The 25645-nt window shown below is 42.6% G+C and overlaps 1 protein-coding gene across 1 annotated transcript in view; it reads right to left on the bottom strand.

Moving 5' to 3' along the window:
- The window catches only part of CEP350 (centrosomal protein 350), a 66531-nt gene that overhangs the window by 11171 nt on the left and 29715 nt on the right, over positions 1-25645 (bottom strand). The window contains exons 18-32 of the mRNA XM_033151309.1: positions 25193-25303; positions 23340-23480; positions 22959-23092; positions 21652-21765; positions 20996-21159; positions 19716-19909; positions 18657-18841; positions 16953-17040; positions 15668-15814; positions 14386-14540; positions 10097-10219; positions 7373-7572; positions 3567-3745; positions 3124-3262; positions 87-247 (exon numbers count right to left, since the gene is read on the bottom strand). Coding sequence (XP_033007200.1) covers positions 87-247; positions 3124-3262; positions 3567-3745; positions 7373-7572; positions 10097-10219; positions 14386-14540; positions 15668-15814; positions 16953-17040; positions 18657-18841; positions 19716-19909; positions 20996-21159; positions 21652-21765; positions 22959-23092; positions 23340-23480; positions 25193-25303 — 2235 coding nt within the window. The remainder of the gene's footprint in view (positions 1-86; positions 248-3123; positions 3263-3566; positions 3746-7372; positions 7573-10096; positions 10220-14385; positions 14541-15667; positions 15815-16952; positions 17041-18656; positions 18842-19715; positions 19910-20995; positions 21160-21651; positions 21766-22958; positions 23093-23339; positions 23481-25192; positions 25304-25645) is intronic.

The following is a 25645-nucleotide window of genomic DNA, read 5'->3' as shown; positions in this document are numbered from 1 at the left end:
GCACCGTTACTACCAAGTTGGAGGAGAAAATAATTTCTCTTATAGATTCCACGACTATTTAAACACCTCTTTCAAGTTATCCTTACCTCTAACTGCTTGATCAAACTAGCCTCTTGTGCTTTCAGTCTCTCCTTGTATCTCTTCTTCCGCTCCTTTTTCAGCTGGTAAACAACAGACTTTCTCTTCCGTAACTTTTCCTTCAGAGCCTGAATCCGGCTTTCAATATCGCTTTGATCAGATGCAGTTTCTGATAAGGAAAGTTTTCATACTTTCAGAGACTAATGCGTAGTACTACTTTTTTTTACTGCTTTACTAATTGATTGATCATATGATTTTTGAGTCAGGGCCTTCTCTTGTTTGCTTATGCTATAAAGTTCCACCTAGTTTGATGGTGATGCATGAGTAAGCTAATATTTAATGTAGCAATCTTCACAAACCTGTTCATCTATCAATGAATCTAAGTGCAGTTAGGCACCAAGGTACAGTGGTACATCTGGTTGCAAATGGGATCCATTCTGGAGCCCCGTTCGCAACATGAGGCGCTGCATCTGCGCATGTGCGAGGCGCGATTTGGCACTTCTGCACATGCGCAAAGCGCCGAACCCGGAAGTAACCCATTCCGGTACTTCCGGGTTCGGCACGTTTGTATCCCGTGACGAATGCAACCCACAGCGAACGTAACCAGAGGTATGACTGTCATGTTGATTTCATCAATGGAATTTGGGTAGAATTCCTAGCTTTTCCAAGCTTACGTACCTTCACACCTATTTTTTAAAGATTCAGTCCAAAAAGCCCAAAAGGGAGGTGGGGAGCGTGGAGAAGAAAGACATTGACACTTACTATAGTGAACAAGATTCCTAAATGGAAACAATCAATATGTACTTTTTCCAGCATTATTATATAACAGTTTTAGAAAGAAATATTAATGCCTAAATGTTGAGTGTTTAGAAAATCCAAAGAACCCCTGTGATGCAATCTTCAAGCAGAAACCAAAGACAAGCACCACGACGGCCAATAAAAATGGTGTATATTTTTTATATTGTATATAATAACAGTAAGACAACGGACAGTGATCCGGTATTAACACTGTTTTGTGTACGTCTTCTTCAGCATATGAGTGCAAAATAAATAGACAAACAAATAAACAAAAACCTGCATGGAAATGTATCCCAGTAATCCATGAGATCCATATATCTACTATAAATATGCATGATACAATATACAACATAACAATAATAATGTAACATAATAGCATACCTCAACATATATTGGAAGGAATTTTCTATGGAGCAGTGTTCATAAGAATATGTAACCACTGCTGGTAGTTCTCAGGATTTCAGGAGCTAATAAACCTACTCTTATCACCAGGTGCATTCCATTACAATCATGTATCAGCACAGTTAAAGCAACATGGCTACTTAACCAAAGCTAAATGAAGCAACATAGATCCAGGTCCGAATTCAAACCTTCCGGATAAAGCGTCCTAAACCTAAAAATGAATTGAGATTCTTTTTGTCTTAATCTTTTCACAAAATCACATCTATTATTAGTGGATCTCCTGTTGATCCATAAATCTGTGAAGAGTAAATCAGTGTCATAATAATAATAATAATAATAATAATAATAATAATAATAATAATAATAATTATTATTTATTATTTGTACCCCGCCCATCTGGCTGGGTCTCCCCAGCCACTCTGGGCGGCTTCCATCAAATATTAAAATACATTTAAAATATCACAGTTTAAAAACTTCCCTAAACAGGGCTGCCTTCAGGTATTTTCTAAATGACAGGTAGTTGTTTATCTCTCTGACCCCTGATGGGAGGGCCTTCCACAGGGCGGGCGCCACTACCGATAAGGCCCTCTGCCTGGTTCCCTGTAGTTTTACTTCTCGCAGTGAGGGAACCGCCAGAAGGCCCTCGGCGCTGGATCTCAGTGTCCGGCCTGAATGATGGGGGTGGAGACGCTGCTTCAGGTATACAGGACCGAGGCTGTTTAGGGCTTTAAAGGTCAGCACCAACACTTTGAATTGTGCTCGGAAACGTATCGGGAGCCAATGTAGGTCTTTCAGGACCGGTGTTATGTGGTCCCGGCGGCCACTCCCAGTCACCAGTCTAGCTGCCGCGTTCTGGATTAACTGCAGTTTCTGGGTCACCTTCAAAGGTAGCCCCACATAGAGCGCATTGCAGTAGTCCGTATGGTTTTGTGATAGAAAGTGTTCGACAAGAGGAGCTTCAACCACCGCATTCCGAATACGGGAGCGGCGTTCACTGATACGTGTACCTACTGCTCGTGTAGTCGATCCAATGTATAACAGATTACACGGGCATCTGATCAAATACATCACTTCTTTTGTTTGGCACGTGCTAAAGTGATTAATCGTAAATCTAAAGTTCGTTTTGTCATTGTAAATCACTTTAGTTTGCAATGCTAATGGGCAGGAGGAGCATCTACCACATTTGAATCAACTGATGAATTTCATACATTGCAATTAGGTCTGGGTTTTGTCCCCAGACCATCATACAATGCTTTCCGCATGAGAGTTGATTTGTTCAAATTTATTTGTAATATTAAATTAAGGGACATGTTTGGTAAGAGTGACCGAATGGAGGACCGATTTAAACCTAAATCTAGTTATATTCCAGTCAACACTCACCCTTCTATTGCTTTGTTTCATCAATTGATATTACGGGACCTAGATAAGTTAGAAAAGAAAGGCTTAAGGGTTAGAGACAATCTATCCCGAATGCAGCGAAATAGTCTGAACCCAATATATGTTGAGGTATGCTATTATGTTACATTATTATTGTTATGTTGTATTGTATCATGCATATTTATAGTAAATATATTGATCTCATGGATTACTGGGATACATTTCCATGAAGGTTTTTGTTTATTTGTTTGTCTATTTATTTTGCAGTCATATGCTGAAGAAGACGTACACGAAACAGTGTTAATACCGGATCACTGCCCGTTGTCTTACTGTTATTATATACAATATAAAAAATATACACCATTTTTATTGACCGTCGTGGTGCTTGTTTTTGGTTTCTGCTTCTAAATGTTGAGTGTGACATGCACTTGAAATACAAGATAGTAATCCTGAAGCTCTAATACATACCTGACTGAGTCATGGAAAACGATTCATCGGACCAAGAGACATCTTGGGATTTTGTAGATAAATGTTGCTGCCCCGCAGTTCTGTGGGTTCCTTTGCTCGATTCTTGCTTTGACAGGGATGTGCTACTTTTGGATGGAGACTATTCAAAGAGGGAAGAAAGTAATCTGCTTGTAAAATTCACATGGGAGGTGGGTAGGAAACATGCATCATGATAATCATTTTCAATAGACTAATTACAAGTATGGAAAGGATTCTCTGGTCACAGTTCTTTAGTTACAGCAAACTGCTAGGCATCTGTGAACTTTTAGGAGAAATCCATCTGCAGCCCTTTAACCAGCCCTTTAATTAGATATACTACAAGTTCCAAGAAGAAAATAAACTATATGCAATATTTAGTCGCGGGGCAACATGGTTTTAGTACAGTGATAGACAAGTCAACTAACGTGTTTATAAACCATTTCTTCAGTAGGTTCGTGATCCAGGCTTTCCAACTGCTCTTGGTCCTCAGAGATCTTCGATGGGCAATTCTCAACAGTGACACTGCCCAGTTCTTCAGGGACAGAACTTTCAATATTCTGGTGAGAACCTGGTGGCACTGAAGAGTCATCTTCGCTGGCTGTTTCTGGGAAAAGACAGTGGAGTAGAGTCAGTAGAGCAATAACTACCGCCACCTTCACATACAGAGATGATACAGTGGTACCTCGCAAGACGAATGCCTCACTAGACGAAAGGCATTCGCTAACGAAAGGGTGACTCGCAAGACGAATTTCCCTATGGCCGTGACTCGCAAAACGAAAACATTTTGCGTTTTTTTGTTTCCCCCCCCGCAAAGCCGCGCTTCCTCTGACCATGCTTCGCAAGACGAAATTTTCGCTATGCGACAGCACTCGCAGAACGAATTAATTTCGTCTTGCGAGGCACCACTGTACAAAAGTTCTGACTACATATTTAATTCCCCTTTATTGAGGTGAGGGACACACACAAAATTGATGAATCCTCACACAAAGATCACAGGGACAATTGAACAACAAGCAATTGTAATTAGTAATTTATCATCACCATCATCATCTCTACACCACCCTTCATCTGAGGTTTATGGGGCTTTTTATAATATAAAAGCACAAAATGCATACCATAGTAACAAACCAAAACAATACCCACCCCCCCAGTTTAAATGGCCATAGATTATTAAATTAGCCTAGGAGTCCTAGGAGGAAAGGAATGTTTTTGCCTGTTGTGTTATAAAGGCACCAGGTGAGCCTCCCTGGGGAGAGCATTCCACAAGCGAAGAGCCACCACAGAAATACCCTGTTCTCATGTTGCCGCCCTCCGAAACTTTTGTGGAGGAGGAACACAAAGAAGCACTTCAGATAATGATTGCAGGGTCTGGGTTGGTTCATATGGGGAGGGGTGATGCTTGAGGTACTGCAGTCCAACAAGATGTATCTGACCATGATTCAGTTCAATGTTACAAATATTTTATTCGAAACAAAATAGAAAATTCTTTTAAGTAGCACCTTAGAGACCAACTGTGTTTGTTCTTGGTATGAGCTTTCGTGTGCATGCACACTTCTTCAGATACACTGAAACAGAAGTATCTGAAGAAGTGTATCTGAAGAAGTGTGCATGCACACAAAAGCTCATACCAAGAACAAACACAGTTGGTCTCTAAGGTGCTACTTGAAAGAATTTTCTATTTTGTTTCGACTATGGCAGACCAACACGGCTACCCACCTGGTAACTGGAAATATTTTATTGTTGCTTTTGATAGCCCTAGGGCAGGGGTCCCCCCAAACTAAGGCCCGGGGGCCGGATGTGACCAAATCGCTTTCTAAATGCGGCTGTGGATGGTCTGGGAATCAGCATGTTTTTACATGAGTAGAATGTGTCCTTTTATATAAAATGCATCTCTGGGTTATTTGTGGGGCCTGCCTGGTGTTTTTACACGAGTAGAATGTGTGCTTTTATTTAAAATGCGTCTCTGGGTTATTTGTGGGGCATAGGAATTCGTTCATTATTTTTTTTTCAAAATATAGCCCGGCCCCCCACAAGCTCTGAGGGACAGTGGACTGGCCCCCTGCTAAAAAGTTTGCTGACCCCTGTATTTGATGACCCTAATGAATAGCCTTCCAACTCTGCTATGCCTATTATATGATTCTACGACAGTGGACCAGCCCCCTGCTGAAAAAGTTTGCCGACGCCTGCCCTAGGGTCATCACTATAAAATGATGTTATCTGAAGTATGTTAACAACCACAGTGACAAAAAGCAAAGGCTCCAGATATCCCACTCATGCATATTATTTTCCTGGAGCCAAAGAAGTAAAACTAAGGAACAGTTACGGCAGCCCGGATACTCTTAGTCCAGAGATGGAAGGAAGAGAAGATTCTAACAAGAGAGGAATCGATAACAAAATTGATGGGACTATGCCGAAATGGCTAAAACGACTGGGGGAAATCGGAAACCAGGATGAAAGAAACTTCAATAAAGACTGGGGAAAATTTGTAACTTATTTGAGAGAACATTGTAAACAATTAAAAATATCAGCAGGATTGCAATAACACTTGCAATGTGAAAAAGAACTTTGGATAAAGTTGAGTATTTATGGACAAATAGATGACAATATCATACACAGTGGAAAGTGATTATCTGCGGATTCCATGGAGGGAAGTAAGTCTGAGAATTCTACACTTTATGATTGTATTTTGTGTCTGAATGTTAAACTAAAATGTAAAACCTATATATATGTATATGTATATGTATACACACACACACACACACACACACAGTATAGTTATATAGCTCCTTACTTCAAACACCGAATAAACGAAGTTGCTATACTGCTAATCATGAATTTTCACTATATTTGGGGCCATTTAGACTGATACTAGGGGGTGAGGATGTCACTGTGGGTTAAACCACAGAGCCTAGGGCTTGCTGATCAGAAGGTCGGTGGTTCGAATCCCTGCGATGGGGTGAGCTCCTATTGCTCGGTCCCAGCTCCTGCCCACCTAGCAGTTCGAAAGCACGTCAAAGTGCAAGTAGATAAATAGGTACCACTCCGGCGGGAAGGTAAACGGCGTTTCCGTGTTGTGCTCTGGTTCGCCAGAAGCGGCTTTGTCATGCTGGACACATGACCCAGAAGCTATACGCCGGCTCCCTCGGCCAGTAACACGAGATGAGCGCTGCAACCCCAGAGTCGGACACGACTGGACCTAATGGTCAGGGGTCCCTTACCTAGACTGATACTGGAATTTTAATGTTTCATTTTTCACACAGAGTGCAATTTCTTAATTTCCCCCAATTTATTTTAAAGGAAAAGGTGGTTGAAGGAAAGTCATTGTTACCATCTTTAACCTGCCAGATCAAAGCACTGTCATTAGTTCTTCGCCAAATGCAACGAACTGGAAAAGTTCAAGACAAGATCAACCATTCAAGAAAAGGTAAAAAGGTAAATGGACCCCTGACCGTTAGGTCCAGTCGCAGACGACTCTGGGGTTGTGGTGCTCATCTCACTTTATTGGTAGAGGGAGCCGACGTACAGCTTCCGGGTCATGTCGCCAGCATGACTGAGCCGCTTCTGGCGAACCAGAGCAGCGCACGGAAACACCGTTTTCCTTCCCGCCGGAGCGGTACCTATTTATCTACTTGCACTGCGTGCTTTCAAACTGCTAGGTTGGCAGGAGCAGGGACCAAGCAATGGGAGCTCACCATAGCTGTCAACCCTCCCTGCTGTTTCCCAATGCTGTAAGAAGGGAATTTCCCACAAAAAAGGGAAAGGTTGACAGCTATGTAGCTCACGCTGTCGCGGGGATTCGAACCGCCGACCTTCTGATCGGCAAGCCCTAGGCTCTGTGGTTTAACCCACAGCGCCACCCGCGCAGAAGGCTATATCAAGTGCACCAAGTATTCTCCCCCCCCCCAGAAAAAAACCCACAACTACCAAGAACTGTCACGCAGCAGCTAAACCAATGCTTAACTGATGGTCTCCTCCCTTTGAGTGGTGGCTTCTATAATAATAATAATAATAATAATAATAATAATAATAAGCCTAATAATCATGTGAAATGGGCATAACCCTTTGATCAGACTATCACTGGAAGTTGTGAGAGCTGCTCCACTGTGGGGCAATCCCATGTTGCAGGAAAGGATTATCTTGCTCCTGTGACTTGAGCCAACTGCATGAGTCTTTCCTCCATGATCAGAACCCAACCAAGTTCTTTCTCAAAAGCACCCTCTCCTTTTTGTACCTTTTGCATCAGTTTTCTGGTCTCCTGCCCCCTTTCTGTTTACTTTTGCTTTAAGCAGCTCCATGTCCCAGGCAGCCAGGGCTTGCTTCTCTATTTGACGTATCTCTTCTTCCTCTGCATCTAAGCGGCGTTTCCATTGCAGCAGTTCTTCAGCGTGCTGGCGACGCTTCATCAGTTTTTGCTCTCGCTTTGTCAAGAACCTGGCAAACAAAACAGTGAGAAATTGGTTACAAGTGCCACGAAATGTAGGAGACAAGGTACCTGACCCACCCTTAACAAGTTTCGCTTAAGGTACATTATTTAATAACAATATTTCAATTAGTATCATGGTTGCTAATTCAGTACAAGAATACATGAAAAAGTAAGAGGAGGCAACAGAAGTTAATAAATGTCACTTCACATAATTCTGCACAACCTGCCCTAAAAAATAAGGGGGGGGGAGTTCCCATCCAGGCTGATCTTTCAACAGAACCAAGAGCGAGCAGCACAGAATTTAAGAATGTTACAAATAAATTCTAGATTATTTGAAGTAACAGATAATTGTAAGTCTAGGCTTACAATTTAATATAACTGGATTGCTAGCAATACAGCAATTCACCACCATATCTGGATGCTTTGAAAACAATTATAGAATTCAGGGTTTCTATCTCATCAACAAACTGTGTCAGGAACTGCAACAGACTCTATTGCAGAGAACATCACAATGTAATCCTCCGGAAAGAAGTTGTTGAGATGGAATGCACACATCTCCACCAAGCCATACATTTCCCCACTGCCCCAAGTTACAAGAGACTGAAGAAACAAATAGTTCTTCTGAAATATTATCAACCATGAGAACAGGGCTTTAAGAAGTACAAATAGTGAACACAAAAGTAGCCAAACCCTGGTGGTAGAAAAAAATTGAATAGTGCCTCCCTATGGTGTAATGTATGTATGTATGTATGTATGTATAAATAAATAAATAGTTGCTGTTTAATGGTAGCATAAATGGTGCCCCCTGGAGACAGACCACATCATCCTCTGATAAATGTGGCACAAAATGAAGATTGCAAAAACATTATCCAGAAAGCTTAGAAGTAGATATTTAAAAGCTAATTAGTACTGTGACTTTCCAATGAACCTAGTTGACACAAAGCTGTATCAATTACATTTCCAGAACTTCTTTCCTAGGAGCTCTTGAAATTTCTAAGCAACAAAACCAAAATATCCAACTTTCATATGCTACAAAAGGAAGCAGAAGACTGGGACAAGGGAGGATCTCCTCCTAAGGAGACTATTCAATAATTATCCTTAGCAGAATAAGGAAATTTGACAAAGGAGAACCAAATGCTCAGGTATATGCATGGATGCCAATGTGAATAAAATATTGGGGCATAATCAAGACGTGTCACATGCACACCATTTGAATGGCAATGCCCATCAACTTTGGGGGGGCTCAGCCCCCTCAAATATTTCATTGGGAGGGGGGCAAAGGGACCTCAGCCCCTAGGAATTGGGCTCCTATGGGTAGAAGTCAGATAACCTAAAACCACAGCAGTTTCAATTGCCAGTAACCAGCTTATGGAAGTCACACTTTCCATGGGAGTTAAAAACGCATACCTAAACAATTGCCCTACGCTGTTGTCTAGGTTTGGGTTCTCCTGCGGTTAAAATATAGATGTTCAGGCAAAGCTTTGATTGGAAGCTTATTGCTCCACGTGCCAAAGGCTTAGGTCCGTAAGTCAGAACCCAACAGACAGTGGGGTAATGATTGCTTCTGATCACTTGATTTTTTTCCATTCTGCTACACTGAAAATTTCATGATCCCACTGGTCTCTATTCTCCAAGTTAGAAGCACAAGAAGGATCTTGTGCCAAGGAGCATCCTTTCTCTGTTTTGATGTCTTTCAACCGAGAAAGAAATGAATTTAAAGACTTGTGCTAAGTAAAAACCTAAGACACCTTACTTTAATTTTTAAAAAATAGCAAGTCTGAACCTCATAATTAGAGAGAAAATATTGGAAACAGCAAGGATCCTGTGAAGGTTAAAAGCCCTCTAAGAACAGGAGCTAGGCAAAGCAGTCATCATGTGTCAAGTAAATAGAGTCCAGAACTATATTGTGTCTCTGTTTCCCACATGGCCTTTGCAATTCAACAACCTTTGCTTGCTGTATCTCCCTCTGCTAATCCTAGTATCCATGCCTTTTAAAAATCAGACCACCATGAAAATACCCCAAATTATTTGGAGGAAGATGCAATCACTGGAAACAGAAACACATTTTGTTAGATTGCATCATTATTCCTAACTATGATTTGGGCTCATTTATAAGCAATTTAGTTTGAGCAAGATAAATTTCAACCAATATGGCCATATACAAGGCACCAGAATTTATTTATTTTTCAAATCAGTCTAATCAGCTTAATGAAAGCAAATAATTGACACTCTGCAACTGAAAGATATTTTATTTATATACAGTTAAAAATCTCAAAACTGGTGATCTCAGCTGATAGGTAGGTGCTAAAAGACAAATTAAATATCAGAATCTCTGCCTAAACCAGTGTTCTATAACACTAAATTATGCACTGGGTAACCAAGAGAGGGAGGAGACTGCCAGTCACATCTACAGAATTACCAGGTAAGAGCTGTGAAAAATCCATCCAATTCACGAAGAGCCTCCTAGTCATGTAAAACTGAACAGAGCATGCTCGATCAAAGAGTCTACCACTAAAAAAGGTAGAACGTTACCTGACCAATTGGTTGTAGATATACAGCTGGAATTTGGGGTGGAGGTTGGGAAAACAGACACTGAGAGAAGCCCAGTGGTGAGACGTAAAGACAGAGAAGAAGTAGTGAACAGGAGAGCAGTGTCTACAAAATAAGGAGGAAGAGTTTTAAGCCAAGATAGCAAGAAACAGACAGAAAAAATGAGAGCAGGAGAGCATCTTGCACAAATGGGTCTTAAATGTCAAACATATCGTCTTTCCACAAGTAGAAGACTCCAAAGGCAGCAGAACGTCACCATGCATTACCTACAACCCTTCATTCCCTGTCAAAAGCCTGCCACTTTCTATACTACGAAATATATCTTACCCTTGCTGCATTTTAGGAGGATCCCCCCCCCCAGGGCCGGTGCTAGGGTTTTTTGTGCCCTAGGTGAGATCACCTTCTGGCGCCCCCCCCCCGGCCAATCCCTAGCACTGGCCCTGTGGAGAAGCCCAATTTAGGCCTGCTCCCCCCTTCCCTGCCACTCTGCCGCTGGCGGAGGGGGCGGAGAAGCCCGATTTCGGGCTGCTCCCCCCTCCCCCGCCACTCGGCCGCTGGCAGAGTGGCACTGGGCGGCGGCGGGGGGAGGGCAGGCTGGCCAGCGCCCCCTTCATTTTGGCACCCTAGGCAACTGCCTTGTTCGCCTAAATGGACGCGCCGGCCCTGCCCCCCATTGTTTATAAGAGGAAGGCATTCCACCTATCCATTTCAGTACTGAATTTTAAAAGGCTTGCTATTCCGATCATTTGAACAAAGGTTTCAAGCCATGTTCTTAGTAGACGCATTCCTACTAATGAGAACTCCAATTAACTGCCCTCAGCTAAGCAAATGAACGCCAAAGAAAAAGAAAAAAAGCTGCAACTTCAAGGCACAGAACCTCCTGGCTCAAAACTTCAAAATGATGTGGAAAACTAATGTCAGTTGAAGAGTTCGTATGCTGCCATTTTTCACAAGAAGTTGGTTTTATTCTTGGGATTTCACACTTCACACAAACACTTTCCTTTTCAAATACGGCTCTGCAACGGGACATCATCTCTACTAAATTGTCTACATGGCAAAAATGTTAACGCCAAACAGAGCACCTGGCTGAGAAAGTTGGTAAATGGTAAATGTCATGCTACTCATAGGCACTAATCAGTTATACATGCACAGTAAGAACTCACTAAGGTACAGCAAGATGAAGTATCACTTGTGTTTGGACGGCTCCATGTTAAGGGGCTGAATATGCCAGGGTCACCAGGGGTTAATTCTTTGACAGAGCATGCTCCTGTTCACATGCAAACCACAGACAAAGCCTTTTATTTCTCCTGGAACCAAACATTGATCCTGATAAAATAGAAAATACTTTCCAGTAGCACCTTAGAGACCAACTGAGTTTGTTCTTGGTATGAGCTTTCGTGTGCATGCACACTTCTTCAGATGGTATCTGAAGAAGTGTGCATGCACACGAAAGCTCATACCAAGAACAAACTCAGTTGGTCTCTAAGGTGTTACTGGAAAGAATTTTCTATTTTGTTTCGACTATGGCAGACCAACACGGCTGCCCACCTGTAATTGATCCTGATAGTTCCTTAGAGGAGGAATCCTACAAACTGTCGGATAAAACCTAGTTTTGCGGAAAGCCCAAGAGCACCACTCTCTGATTTGCCGGCATCTTTGGCAATTCCAGACATGAAGCAGGAGGCTAAGCTGCCTGTTGTTGTAAATAAGCTCTAAGCTTCCATGTAATTTAGCAGAATAATTTATTAAAGAACTCTCACATTGAGCACATGTAAAAAATGCAATAGTTTGAAATATGCCAGATATATGTTTCTTTTAAACATAAAAAGAAACACGCTGTGTCTCCATCATCATGGAATCCAGCATCTTTTTTTCATGGACAGCAGACCCTAATAAAGGGAGGCGGGTCCAAAAGGCTGTCAAGAGTGTGTGTCTTAGGCAGAGTTCCAAACTGCCACTTCTTATTGCAGGCTTTGGTGCCAGGCAACATTCTGACATTCAGGGGCATCTTTTTGAAGGGCAGCAATGGGGGCAAACCCTGGTGCATTTATGGAAACCCTGGCACCTGTGTCTCCCGGCCCCACCCACCCAAAGCCCCGCATGGGAATTTAAATCCTGCACAGAATAAAAACCAATTTTACTGTGACTGAAATTGCTGCGAAGGCAGTATTTCAGTTTAAAGTCCTCACCAGTGGGAAGATGCCTAATACTACATATGACAGAAATAAAATAATCCTCTTTTTTTTTAAAAAAATGCAAGTACTCAACCCAACACACAACCTTAAACTGCACCAACTTATGTTATGAATCGTTCTTCTGATGAATTTGAGCCTTTGAGGTTCAAAGATCACATTTGGTTTGGAGGTAGCAAAAGCTGAAGAGAAAGGCCACCTCTTTACAAGCTGCGTTGAGACAGGTATCGCATTATACAGCAAGCATTACGCATTAAAGTAATGTATCTATACAGCTGCAGCCCTGCAGATGATGTGTACGCTCAACAATAGAGGATGCTTTGTATAACTCAGTGGGAGAGCATGCACCTTTGCATGCAAGACGTCCCAAGTTCAATGCGCAACATGTCCAGTCAAAAAGGGATGTCAGAGAGATTTTCCTGCCCAAGACTTTAGACAGTCTCTTGTTACCTGTCAGAATAGACCAGCAATTGCGAACGTGGTGCCCTGCAGACGTTGTTGGACTCCAGATGTTGTCAGAGGAAGCAGATTATCTAGATCCATTCCAGTCTGGTTTCAGGCCGGCACCAAAACAGCCTTAAGTCACCCAGACTGAGAGAGACAGGGGGAATGCAACCTTAGCCTCTCAGTGGCTGGTGACACCATGTGTACTTCTGCAGCAACTCAGGGAGGTGGAAAAACAGTTATGGTGGTTCTGCTCCCACGTGCAGCAGGATGATCAGATAGTAGTACCAGGAGAATGTTGCTTAGCTCCATGGCTTTTGGACTATGGGGTCCCACAAGGCTCCATTTTGTCTCTTTTGCTATTGAACATCACATCAAGTTGCTGAGAGCTGCCATCCAAGGAAATGGAGCATGGTGCCATCAGTACACTGATAACACACATTTTTTTCTCTCTCTCTCCATTCCATCTAAATCAGGAGAGACTGTGAAGGTGTTGGTTGGACAGGTGTGTGGGAAGCAGTGAAGGGGCTGGATGCAGGCTAGTAAACTGGTGCTGAATCCTGATAACAAGATTGAAGTGCTGTGGGCACTTTTGTTTGGGGATTAGGTGTCTAAACTGTCCTGGAATGGGTTGCACTCCCCATGAAGGAACAGGCTCATAGACTGGGAGTACTCCTGGATTCCCATCTTGTCACTGGAATCTCAAGTGGCTAGGAGTGCCTAGGACTCAGTTGTCCACGCTCTGGCAAACTGCTGTCTGGGCAACTGTAATGTGGGGATGCCCCTGAAGATGGTCTAGAGGCTGCAGCTAGTGATGAATCTAGCAGCCAGGCTAGTTAAGTGGGGCAACCCAATGGAACAATGTGTCACCAGGCTGCCAGCGAGCTAACCAGCTCAAATTCATGGTGTCAGTACTAGTCTACAAAGCCATAAATAGCTTGGGGACCAAGTATCCAAAAGAGCCCCTTCCTCAGTATCAACCATCTCAGATCCTACAATTGTCAGGTGAGGACCTGTTGGTTGTGCTGAGACTGGGGAATGCTCAGCTGGTGGTGACCCATGACAGGCCTTCTTCTGTGACAGGTAGGTCTGTCTCTCTCATTACTGACTTTCAGGGGAAATGTAAAAATATTTGTGTTTACCCAGGCATTTAATTCCTGGAAACCCTGAGATCACTCATTGAGAATGTTTTAAACTGTTTTTTTTTTTTAGAATGTTTTAAAACTGTTTGTAGGTTTTTTGTGTGTTTTTTAGTGTCATATTAATGCTGTGTCTGCCACCCCAGGTTCCTGCGGGAAGAAGGGCAGGATATAAATTGAACAAACAAAGTAACAACAACTCCCATCTGCCCCAGCACTGCCAATAGTAAAGGATTATGGGAGCTGGAGTTCAGCAACGTCAGTAGAGCACCATGTTGGCCACCCCTGCAATAGGCGATACTTGACGAGATGGCAAGGCAACTTTGTATATTCACGTTCATTCATATGGTCAATGCACAATGCCAAGCCACCAGTGAGGCTAGCTAAACTGAAATGACACTACAGCTATAGGAAGCAAAAGTAAACCCCACCAAAGAAGTAGCCAACCTTATAACCAGTTACTGATCTCATCAATAAAAAAACAACCAATAGTTACTTTTCATCCATTTGGCTGCGCATTTTCTTTAGTTTCTGCATAATGCTACTGGTCTCAGAGCCGGAAACAGAGGATAGGCTCCATGTTTCTTCTGCATCTGATGGCAGCGGGGTTGAAGAACGTGTTTGTTTTACATCATCCTCACTGCATTGCTCCTATGACCAAAAACAAAAAAACCCAAACAGATAGTCAACATGTAAAAAACTATTTTCTATTATCTATACATATTTCTCTAACTATTATCCCTCTCTTTCTATATCCATGTAGCTTGCATTTTTTACAGAATATTTTCCTATATCAATTTTATATACGCTTTGATCAGCATCTTAATATAACTCCAATATCACTGGATGCAAATATTTTTAACTGTAAATGCTTTTAGATGCAATTGTTTTTAGAACGTTTTAACTGCTTCAGTATGTTTTTGCCTTTTTCATTTTTAAATTTTTAAACTACTATTTTTAAACTACTATTTTTAAACTACTATCATCCTTCTGGCATATTTACCTCTTCCAGATGTTGGTGCTAGAAAACAGCGTCCTTCCTCAATTTGGTGCCCCCAGCCAGACACTGCAGGACTCCAGGTCCCATCAGCGCCAGTTAAACTTGGTCAAGGGTTGAAGATCATGGGAGTTGTAGTCTAGCACCACCTGGAGGGCCAAAGGTGTACTTCCTCTCCTTTCAGGGCCGGCCGCAGCATTTGCCACCCCGAGCTCCTTAGGGAGGAAGGGTGGGACACAAATAATACAGACAAACTCTAGACCAGGGGTCCCCAAACTAAGGCCCAGGGGCCAGATGTGGCCCAATTGCCTTCTACATTCGGCCCGCGGACGGTCCGGGAATCAGCGTGTTTTTACATGAGTAGAAAGTGTGCTTTTATTGAAAATGCATCTCTGGGTTATTTGTGGGGCATAGGAATTCGTTCATATATTTTTTTTTCAAAATATAGTCCGGCCCCTGCCCCCCAAGGTCTGAGGGACAGTGGACCGGCCCCCTGCTGAAAAAGTTTGCTGACCCCTGCTCTGGACTTATGAGCACAATCTGCAGTTCCAGCAACAAAAACAGTTCTTTTTATTTTAGAAGTCCCTGTTGTGTGGTTGGTCTTTTTCAAGCATAAATGTTAGCAATAAAGTTTTCAGGATCAGCTTATTTATTTAAAAAACTTATACCCCTCTTTTTGGTCTCAGTTATTTTTCATTCAATTTGAGAACTGCAGTGCTACAAATAAAAGTAACAGGCTAACTCTCAGGTGCACGTTTCCAGCTCTTGCAGGGAAGCTTACCTGTTTATTTTCCCCTGCGGACTTCAGTTTTTCCTGCAGTTTCATAGTGGTTTGCCGTATTCGCTCTATCTCTTCCTGCTGCTTAAGGATTAGTTGCCTCTCCTTTCTGGCTGCCTTATTGGCTTCCTTAAGACGCTTGATTTCTGCCTTTACGAGTAAGAACAATAAAGCAAAACAAACTTTAATAAAAAAGACATTAAAAAATAAAGCAAAACAAAAAAAGAGTAGTAATGTTTTTGCAGGCTTCTCTCTTACTTATCTTCAGCCTTTCACTTCTGCTCTGCATTATGCTGCTTGGTATGTTTTTGCGTGGCAATGTCCCTCCCTCCCGAATGAATGACACATGAGACATTGTATAGATTTTAATGGGCGTAAAGGCCACAACTTTATTGGTTACGGATGTTGAGCGGTATTGGCTTAGGCATTGGACCCTATCCACTATATCTGACCCCAACCCGGGTGTTGGAGGTCCGTGAAGGGTTAACCACCAAGGGTAGCCCCACTAATGCTTATCAAGTGGAACTGCCCCTGTGATCACCGTTGGGGCATGCCTTAGGCCCTAACCTCCTTAGGCTTCGGACAGGGCCACGCCCCCGGAAACCTTTAATGGAATACCCTTCCAATGAGGGGCAGGTGATGGTGCTACCTCCCCTTTTATCCTTTATTGATGTTATCCAATGCCTAACTGCCAAACCAAAAGTTGTGACGAGTTGCTACGAGGTAGGCGAAAAAACCCGATTTGGCTAGCCCAAATGGGAAAAAGTCCTACCAGACCCCCAGCCAACTGGGGCGACCAACCGAAGTCCATAGCAAGGTCAAGAGCTAACCTAAATGGTGGGTGGGCGGGAGAACCGATGAGGCTGGGGGGCAGAGAAGGAGAGGGGGAAGGATTTCCGCCGCATCCTAGTTAAAGGGATGCCCGGCCACGCCCCTCAGCTGACCGGATTGGTCGGCCTTCGGGGGGGACATCGGGAATCCGGCCAATTGTGTCTCAGCCCCTGCGCGCGTGTTCAGGTCATGGCGCCAACAACGCCACCTCCTGCTCATGGGCAGAAGTGGCTTTATTCACCTGCAGCTTGGGCCACATCTCTCTCCCCTTCTCCCATCCCTATCACTACTTCTTGCTTTCTTCTTGCTTTCATTACAAGTATTACAATACTTCTTGCTTTCATTACAAGCTTTTTATTCTAATAATTAGCTCTCTCAACTTTTCTGCTATACACCAGATCAAAATTCAGTGATTAAGGAGAAACTCCGCACAGGCGGATTTAAAATTAATTTTTACCTTTTCCTGCTGCAACTTCAGAAGTAGACCACGCTGTTTCTTTCGGATAGGTGGCATTTTGTCATCCTCTCCTTTGTCTCGTAAACGTCTGTGAAAATCAAGGCAAGGAAAGTTTCTCTCACTTCTGCACTGCAATTCTGTTTTGGTAGCTATGGATTTTCATTTTCATTTAAATATTGGTAATACAATTTTATTTTGGATAGCAAATGCACAGGTAAAGGTAAGAGACACCTGGACGGTCAAGTCCAGTCAAAGGGGACTATGGGATGCACAAAGAATCTTTCACCCCACAACGATACCACCCCACAAGGATCTCACTGCCCACTGGGGAATTTTTCAACTACACACCTCCCCCAAATCTGCTAGACTTTGGACAGCTTCACCCCAAATGTTTTGGATTACAACACTCATTGTTCCTGAGCATGCTGGCTGGGGGTGATGGGAACTGGAGCACAAAACATCGCAGCCCCATATCCAATATAATCTTGTTCTAATAGACTAATTCAAATCTAGTTAATGTGTTGAAGTAATTTAGATGCTTCTACATCATGTCGGATGGCTTTAGGGTACTATACAGACATGTTCCTCCTGTGCCTAGACTAGCCAACACCTGAAAGGGTGGAACAAAGAGCAACCAAGGCACTCACACTCTCACTTACTAGGTGGGCAATAACCCTATGTAATGCTGGTATCTCATATTTGGCCATTGTGGTTGTTCTTGAAGAGACAGCAGCAGCACTCAAATTTTAGTACTAGCTCATTACTTCAAGTAGGACCATATACCCCAAAACATAGGGCCTATGGGATAAAGAACCTGGGCCTTTCTGGGGCAGAAATAGCTAAACTGTATTTTGGAGGCAATTCTAATCTCCAGATGCTAGGGCCAAGAAATGGAACTATCCAATCCCATCACAGATGATCAGGTTCTGTAATATTAGAACCAGCAAGCAATAAGTGCTTTACGGTTCTAATATTACAGTTATGGAGCACATGTGTGAAAAAGAGTAGGGTGATCAGCTGAAGAATGGATTGCACTGTCTGGAAGATCTCCCTCAAAAGAAAGATGGACAGTAATTCTTTGCTTTTCAAGAATCAACATGATAGAATATATTAAAGTTAATATGAAATATACAGAAAGACTCACTGTTTCCTTACAAGTGAAGCAGAGCTATGCTTAAAAAAAAATCACACTTCATTTAAACTCCATCTGGCTTCTGCAGCACAACTGTGCACCAACCTTGCCCCCAGGGCTTCTATTTGTGTAACTACAAACACCCTTCTTTGTTTAATCATTTCATGGCATTCAGAACATTTGCAAAAGGGGTTTGGAAGCAGAGTTTTGACAAAACTGACAGAAAACCAAAGAAGAAGAAGAAGAAGGAGGAGGAGGAGGAGGAGGAGGAGGAGGAGTTTGGATTTGATATCCCACTTTTCACTACCCGAAGGAGTCTCAAAGCGGCTAACATTCTCCTTTCCCTTCCTCTCCCACAACAAACACTCTGTGAAGTGAGTGGGGCTGAGAGACTTCAAATAAGTGTGACTAGCCCAAGGTCACCCAGCAGCTGCATGTGGAGGAGTGGAGACGCGAACCTGGTTCACCAGATTACGAGTCTACCGCTCATAACCACTACACCACACTGGAAGTCCTAGGATGGAGCACAAAATACTAAATTTGGGGTCATTATGTTTCCTGAACACTCTTACTTTTTCTGGTGTTCCAGCCAGGCTAGCTCAGCCCTTGCCTTCTCTTTCAGTGCTTTTTCACGTAGCCTAAGCAGTGATGACTGGTGAGCTGACCGCATTTCTTCCTCCTTCATGTACTGCCGCACCATTTCCATGGTAAATTTAGAAAAGCTATCTTGCCCTCCTGAGAATGGCAGGCTTAGCTCCTAATTACAAGAAAACAAATTTAAAACATACATTTGCCAAATGTAAATGTTTGTATAACAGGATAAGTACTCTTGCTAAAATAAGAAGCATGTGAGGTATGGAGCACACATACCGTTGCGCAAGAAGAAGAAGAGAAGTGTTTGGATTTGATATCCCGCTTTTCACTATCCGAAGGAGTCTCAAAGCGGCTAACATTCTCCTTTCCCTTCCTCCCCCACAACAAACACTCTGTGAGGTGAGTGGGGCTGAGAGACTTTAGAGAAGTGTGACTAGCCCAAGGTCACCCAGCAGCTGCATGTGGAGGAGCGGAGACGCGAACCCAGTTCCCCAGATTACGAGTCTACCGCTCTTAACCACTACACTACACTGGCAAGAAGAAGTTTGAAGTTTGAACAACTCTGCAAAAGCACTGGAGAAGCAGGAAAACGCAGCAGAAGTGTTGCTGGACACCACTCCAAGTGCTAAACTGGTTTTGAGGTTTTTCCAGTTAAAACAAAAACCCCAACAAAGCATTACTAGAGAGGATGCTACCTCTGTGATCAAGCATCCTTCCAAACAAGTATGGAATGAATAGCTGGTTTAAAAAACTAAGTTCAGGCCATGAATAAGCATGCAAGTGCTTTGAAAATGCACATGCACTGTATTGTGCAGTTTGTTTTCCTGGACCCTTTTTGCCCACAAAAGGAGGTTCCTGTACCCTGCAGAATTTCACACATTATATACCATGCCCACAGTTTTTTCAAGTCTGCAGATACTATACAATTATGGTGCTCATTTATGTACAGGACATCCCTGCTAAAATTTACTGAATGGTTCTGAAAGCAACTAGAGGAGCCTCAACAAACACGCTGCTGCAGAGTATTGAAAACTTACTTTAACAGGTGACATGGTAGTCTTTCCAGGGAAAGCCTCCTCATCAGAATAATCCTGGTGAACTCGTTTCTTCAAATTGATCCGGCGGTGGCTTTCAGAAGGTAGCAAGGACCGGAATGACTTTTCTTCAATCTCATCCTCCGTCATAGACTCATCAAATTTAAGAGAATATTCTGTTGCTACAGAGGCTGAGTCTGAAGAAAACACACACACACACACAAAAAAATTAGTTCAGGGAGTTTGCATTACAGAACGAGTAATGTATGAAGTAATTTCAGGTAGTAGGTGGAACGTATGGCTTAACGAAGTGAGCAATACAAGTAAATGAATACTGACTGAATAATCAGTATCATAGATGACTGCAAATTATACTGAATTATATCCCGTCAGATGGGTGGGGTATATATGTATGTATGTATAAATAAACTAACAAAACACCTGTCCATATGACGGAAAGGGTCCATATATTGCACATAAATAAATATATTTGCACATGCCCTTTCAATGGTATTCAGGACACCCAGGGTTGTGATGATGGAGCAGATATTATCTCCAACCTGCAGCACTTTCCCTGCTTACAATTGTCAAAAAGTATGGGGTCAAAGACTAAAAGGATATCAATAAGTAGCAATGTCAGCCTGGGAGCTAAATATGCTTCCTGGAGGCCCATGTTTCTTGGAACTAGGAAGCTGGCTTTATCCTCCCACAAAAGAACTTCAAATTGCAACAGATTTTTTGCTCCATAACACATGCTGTCAGCCAAGCCCCATCTGACGTTCCATTACTTAAATATATTTGTGTAATAGAAATCAAGCTCAGGAAATTGCTTCTTGCATAACACTCACTTGTAAACAAGTACACACACTGATGTAAAGACTCGTGACTTAAAAAAAAAAAAACCAACCTCAGTGATTCCCAGAACAAAGGAAGGAGGAACACTCAGTCATTGGCTCCCAGAACAATGGAGGCTGGAAGCAACAGCTAGCCAGGATTCAATGTGGCTATCATGGTGTCATTATCAGACTGCAGATTCCCCAGCAGCTCAAGGGGCTGGCTAACCAGAAAATGACACATAAAAGTAATTGTGGATTGCCTGTGATGGGGGAAAGAGTGCTGCATGCAACAGCCTGGTAAATATTTTCACCATTTTATATTTCTTCTATGTGACTCCACCAGCAGAACAATCAACAGAGCAAGGGAAATAACACAAGCAGCAAATAGATTGGAATAGAACTAGGAGTAAAAACTGAAGTGGTTTAAGTACTCATCCAAGGACCAACCTCTCTCATCTGCAATGGATGGAACACTATTATTCATTAAAGAATCATTCACAGCCGTAGGAACCTGCTCTTCAATGGAGCTGCCTGACTTTTCACGGCGGGAAATTTTCTTGGTCCCCTTGGAGGATGAAACAGATGGACTTCCCTGGAAACTGCTGCTGCTACTGTTTTATAAAAAAAGGTATAATAAAAGCACAGAAGTGAATCTTGAATTAGGGTTGTATAACAGGCCTCAGAATAAATAAATGCATCATAATAATACCAACAGTGTGCCGCTGCAGAATAAAAAAACAACAACTCTAGTTTAGTTTTAGATCGTTTCTGAACGAGGCTCTGCATAAGTGCAAAAACCACAGAAACCATGAAGAATTCAGTTCATATTCATGTCATGGGGTATCAGATCAGCATTAAACGCCACTCCAAAATATAGCAACTCAGCTAATGCAATGGTCCTTGGATAGGCCTGCATGACTTGTGATCCAACAGTTAGCTACATACTATGCTCTACCCTATGTTACTGAACCCACGTGAGTTTACAGGCTGAAAAGATGTGCAGGTCTGGACTAGAAGAAGAAACACTAGACGTCAAGTACAGCTCAAAGTCTTCCTCTGCTACCTTTATAATTGACAGTAACTGTATAAGTTCTGCTTCTTACCTCTGATCATGTGCCTTTGATCTTGACGATTCTGAATAACTTTCAAATGAGGAAGAAATAAGTTTCGAGTCATCTTGCTCCTCTTTACTTTGTGAAGGTGCAGATTCTGCTTTCCTATTAAAGAAAATAAGCAAGTTTGAGTTGTCCTGAAAATAAAAAAGGAAGTTCAAGCTGATTGTCATAAGTAGCTGGGGAAAAGCCTTACAAGACAAAATGATTATAGTGAAATAAATGAATGAGAAACATCCAATTAAGTATCTGAAATGACAAATGAGACAGAAAATGTATTTAGTTCTGCATAAAAAGAGCTTTGTGTGTTTCCAAACTAGGCCTAGTTTCTCTTGTGTGCAGAACAAATGGAGAGCAGGCGACGCTTCCTGACACTTGTCACTCTAGAGCACCCAATATAAGTTGGCATGGACTTCTTCCCGCTCAGGATGAGTCACTTGACAGGGAAGGAAGCATCTCCTGCCAAGTGGCATGTGAAATAGGCCTCTGATTTGGCAGGCAGAAAGTAGAAGTCTCAGTCTTCTAACTCCAGGAGTTTTGGGGGGAGTGTGGAGCAGCCAACATCAGAGGCTCTGATCATGGATTTCAATATGGAAGGCAGGAACGTACCATTCTTCCATTCCCCAAAGGGAAGAAATGGACAGGATGTGCAAACTGGTGTTACAGCCCTATGCACAAAGTCTTCCCTGATGCCTACAATAAGTCAATCAAGGGACTATCAAGTAAACCCAACAAGTACAAACGCACATACAGTCAAACCTCGGAAGTCGAACGTAATCCGTTCCGGAAGGATGTCCGACTTCCAAAACGTTCGACTTCCAAGGTGCCGCTTCTGATTGGCTCTTGCAATTGGAAGAGCCGGTTGGAAACCGCTTGTCTGCTGTGACGGACATTCGACCGCCGAAAATCGTTGGAAAGCTGGAAGACTCGCTTCTGGGTTTTCGACGTTAGGGAGTCGAAACATTTGACAACTAAGCCATCCAAGAACCAAGGTTTGACTGTATTCCCTTTCCTTAAGGATTCCCTTCTGCACTCTAATGCCGGAGCCAAATGACCTGCCTTGCTACAGTATTGGCTGCTAGTGTAGAAAATCAAACAATAAAAGGTCACAAGGGCTGAAAGGAAGGGGGGAACGGCTCTTTATTGATGAGACAGGGAAAAGAAAGTAAAGACATCATATTCCCCTCCCTCACCTACACATATCAGTGGTGGTGGGTGTTTTATGGAGTCTGCCTTCATGCCTCTGGTGAAACACCGCTCTTAATCTATTTTAAGAACTAAAATGTCATCTAAAATACCTGCTTGTATTGTGAGATTTTAGCTTCTTTATGAATGCTGAATGCTGCTTCCGCTCTTGGTCAAACAGTGTGGTAATCGGGGTTGCAGGAGCACCAATGGCATCAGAGATCTGGACTCTTGCAAGCTCTGTCATCTGAATAAAGAAGCACAGTCAGATGTACTTTTCGTAAGTTAATATTTGAGAAATTAAGCACATTTCATACACACACACACACCACACACACACACACATTCTCTCTCTCCCATCCTTCAAATAGGCAGTGTGCTTTCCTTTCCCAAAGTAGTCTGCTGAAGAGCTCTTAGTTACAATCAGCAAGCTAGCTTTAGCAACCATTCTGCACAAGGCCAAGCTTGCCAAGGATTTCAGAGCAGACTCTAACCTCACGTATCTGGCGAGCAGCATCTGTGGTGAGCAGAGCAGTCTCCACCTGCTGAGCTGCAATCTTGCAAGTGGTCTCCTGTAAAACACCTGCTGTCTCCTGTTGTGACTGTACCAGATGCTGGATAGATTCTGCATGGCCCTATGTATTAAAAAAAAGAAAAAAAGATCTACTTTAGTTCAGGTGCCAAAGGGGCCAAACTGGAATTTTAGTGTGCCAAACGTATTTCTGTTGGTTTCAATTCTTCTTTATGCACAGAAGCAAAAACTGGATGAGATACTTGGCTCTAACGTTTCTGTCAAAGCAGAAAATTCTGAGGCAGAAAAAAAAATCTGTTCAGGCAATAATAAATGCTTGAAACTCATGGTAAATGATTGGGACATAAAAGAAATAAACAATTTTATTTAAACTTGTGCACACAAAAGTGGCATAGGTAAACTATTTTGGCTTTTTCATTCTCTTCTTCCAACAAGACGTACGTTGTCGCAAAGGTGAGCTTGTTAGAGCAGATGTTATGTGGGGTTGTATCCACCAGAATCATACCAAAATCAGCTCCATTGAAATGGAGATATAAAAATGATGAAAATGTGATGACACACCATAATACAGCATCTGGAACCTGGACTATTTGCTTTCATAGAAAATGTAGACTTGCCTTGGCCAGACTAACCTGATATACCAATATACCTGAAGGAGCATCTCCATCCCCATCATTCAGCCCAGACACTGAGGTCTAGCTCCAAAGGCCTTCTGGCAGTTCCCTCATTGCGATACGTGAGGTTACAGGGAACCAGGCAGAGGGCCTTCTTGGTAGTGGTGCCTGCCTTGTCGAACGCCCTCCCATCAGATGTCAAGGAAATAAACAACTATAGTCATACCTCTGGCTACATCTGCTGCGGGTTGCGTTTTTGTGGGTTACGAACACGGCAAACCCAGAAGTGTTTACTTCCGGGTTTTGCGGTCTGCGCATGCACAGAAGCATTCTGCGCAGTTCACGCATGCGCAGAAGTGCGATATCGCGCTTTTGCGCATGCGCGATATCGCCGCTCGGGATGCAGACTTTTCGGGGTGCGAACGGCACCCTGGAACGGATCGTGTCCGCAACCCGAGGTACCACTGTATCTGACTTTTAGAAGACATCTGAAGGCAACCCTGTTTAGGGAAGTTTTTAATGTTTGATGTCTTATCATGTTTTTAATATTCTATTGTTAGCCACCCAGAGTGGCTGGGGATGGGTGGGGTATAAATTATAAATTATTATGACATGCCCAGCACCTTTGCTATTAGGGCACAATCATCTATTGAGACACACTTTGCAACAATACAGTTTAAATTTTGTTGAGCATAGGGAGAGTGTCAGACAGAAGTGGAGGTGCTGGGCATGAACTGATCAGCATGAACTGATGCTTCTGAGTTCTGAATACAATATGGTTTTATTCTGTACATTTTTTTAAAAAAATGAGACATTCTGTTTGTTGGAGATGTCGAACTAGGTCCAAAGACCTCACTTCCTCTCAATTCCCTGGTTTAGGAAGTGTCAGTATTTGGCATGGTATGCACTGGCCTTGGCTGGATCTCCAAATTAACACATGGCAGCCATTTTGTGATGTCATGGCCCACATGGTAGCTATTTTGTGACTGACGCACATAGGGCTCCCTGCTCCACTAATGTTGGCAACTTCTAAAATCTTGCACCTCTAGAACAAGATTTTATTTTTAAGTACATTGAGATGACCCAATTTCTTGTTGCCTACTATTTGTGAGATTGGGATTAGCATGCATTAGCACCAATTTCTCGACAGGAAAAGAATTCTACTTTTAAGTTTTGCATACTGTTTGAAAGACCTCATTACCTGAGCTGCTTTCTTCATCGCCTCTTCTAGTTGCCTCTGGCTTTCCAGAGCTTCTTGCTCTGCCTTAAGCTTCAGAAGAGCCAAATCGCGCTCGTGTCGTTCCTGCTGTGCCTACGGATTAAATTTAGTTTAGTTTTAGTTTATTAACTTATATCCTGCCTTTTTGCATACAATGCAATTCAAGGTACCTTACACTTAAAATGTATTTCCATAAGGATATTAATGCCCCGTCACTGAATCCTAAATATTGCATTAATGTTTAGCACTTATACTTCTCCATCTTTTAGTGTACCTCATGCCTTTATTGCCTATTTTACAAAGTTTACAACTTCCACCCTATACAATAATACTGCAATAAATAAAACTTGTGGTATGAAGTATTGAAATTGCACATAGCTACTTGTGACAAATGTGGCTATCATTTTCAGGAACCACAGATTTTGTTCCTTCTTT

This window comes from Lacerta agilis, chromosome 6, assembly GCF_009819535.1.
Source record: "Lacerta agilis isolate rLacAgi1 chromosome 6, rLacAgi1.pri, whole genome shotgun sequence".
NCBI lineage: Eukaryota > Metazoa > Chordata > Lepidosauria > Squamata > Lacertidae > Lacerta > Lacerta agilis.
The sequence above is the reverse complement of the archived record's forward strand: the minus strand, read 5'-3'. Positions and strand labels throughout refer to the sequence as shown.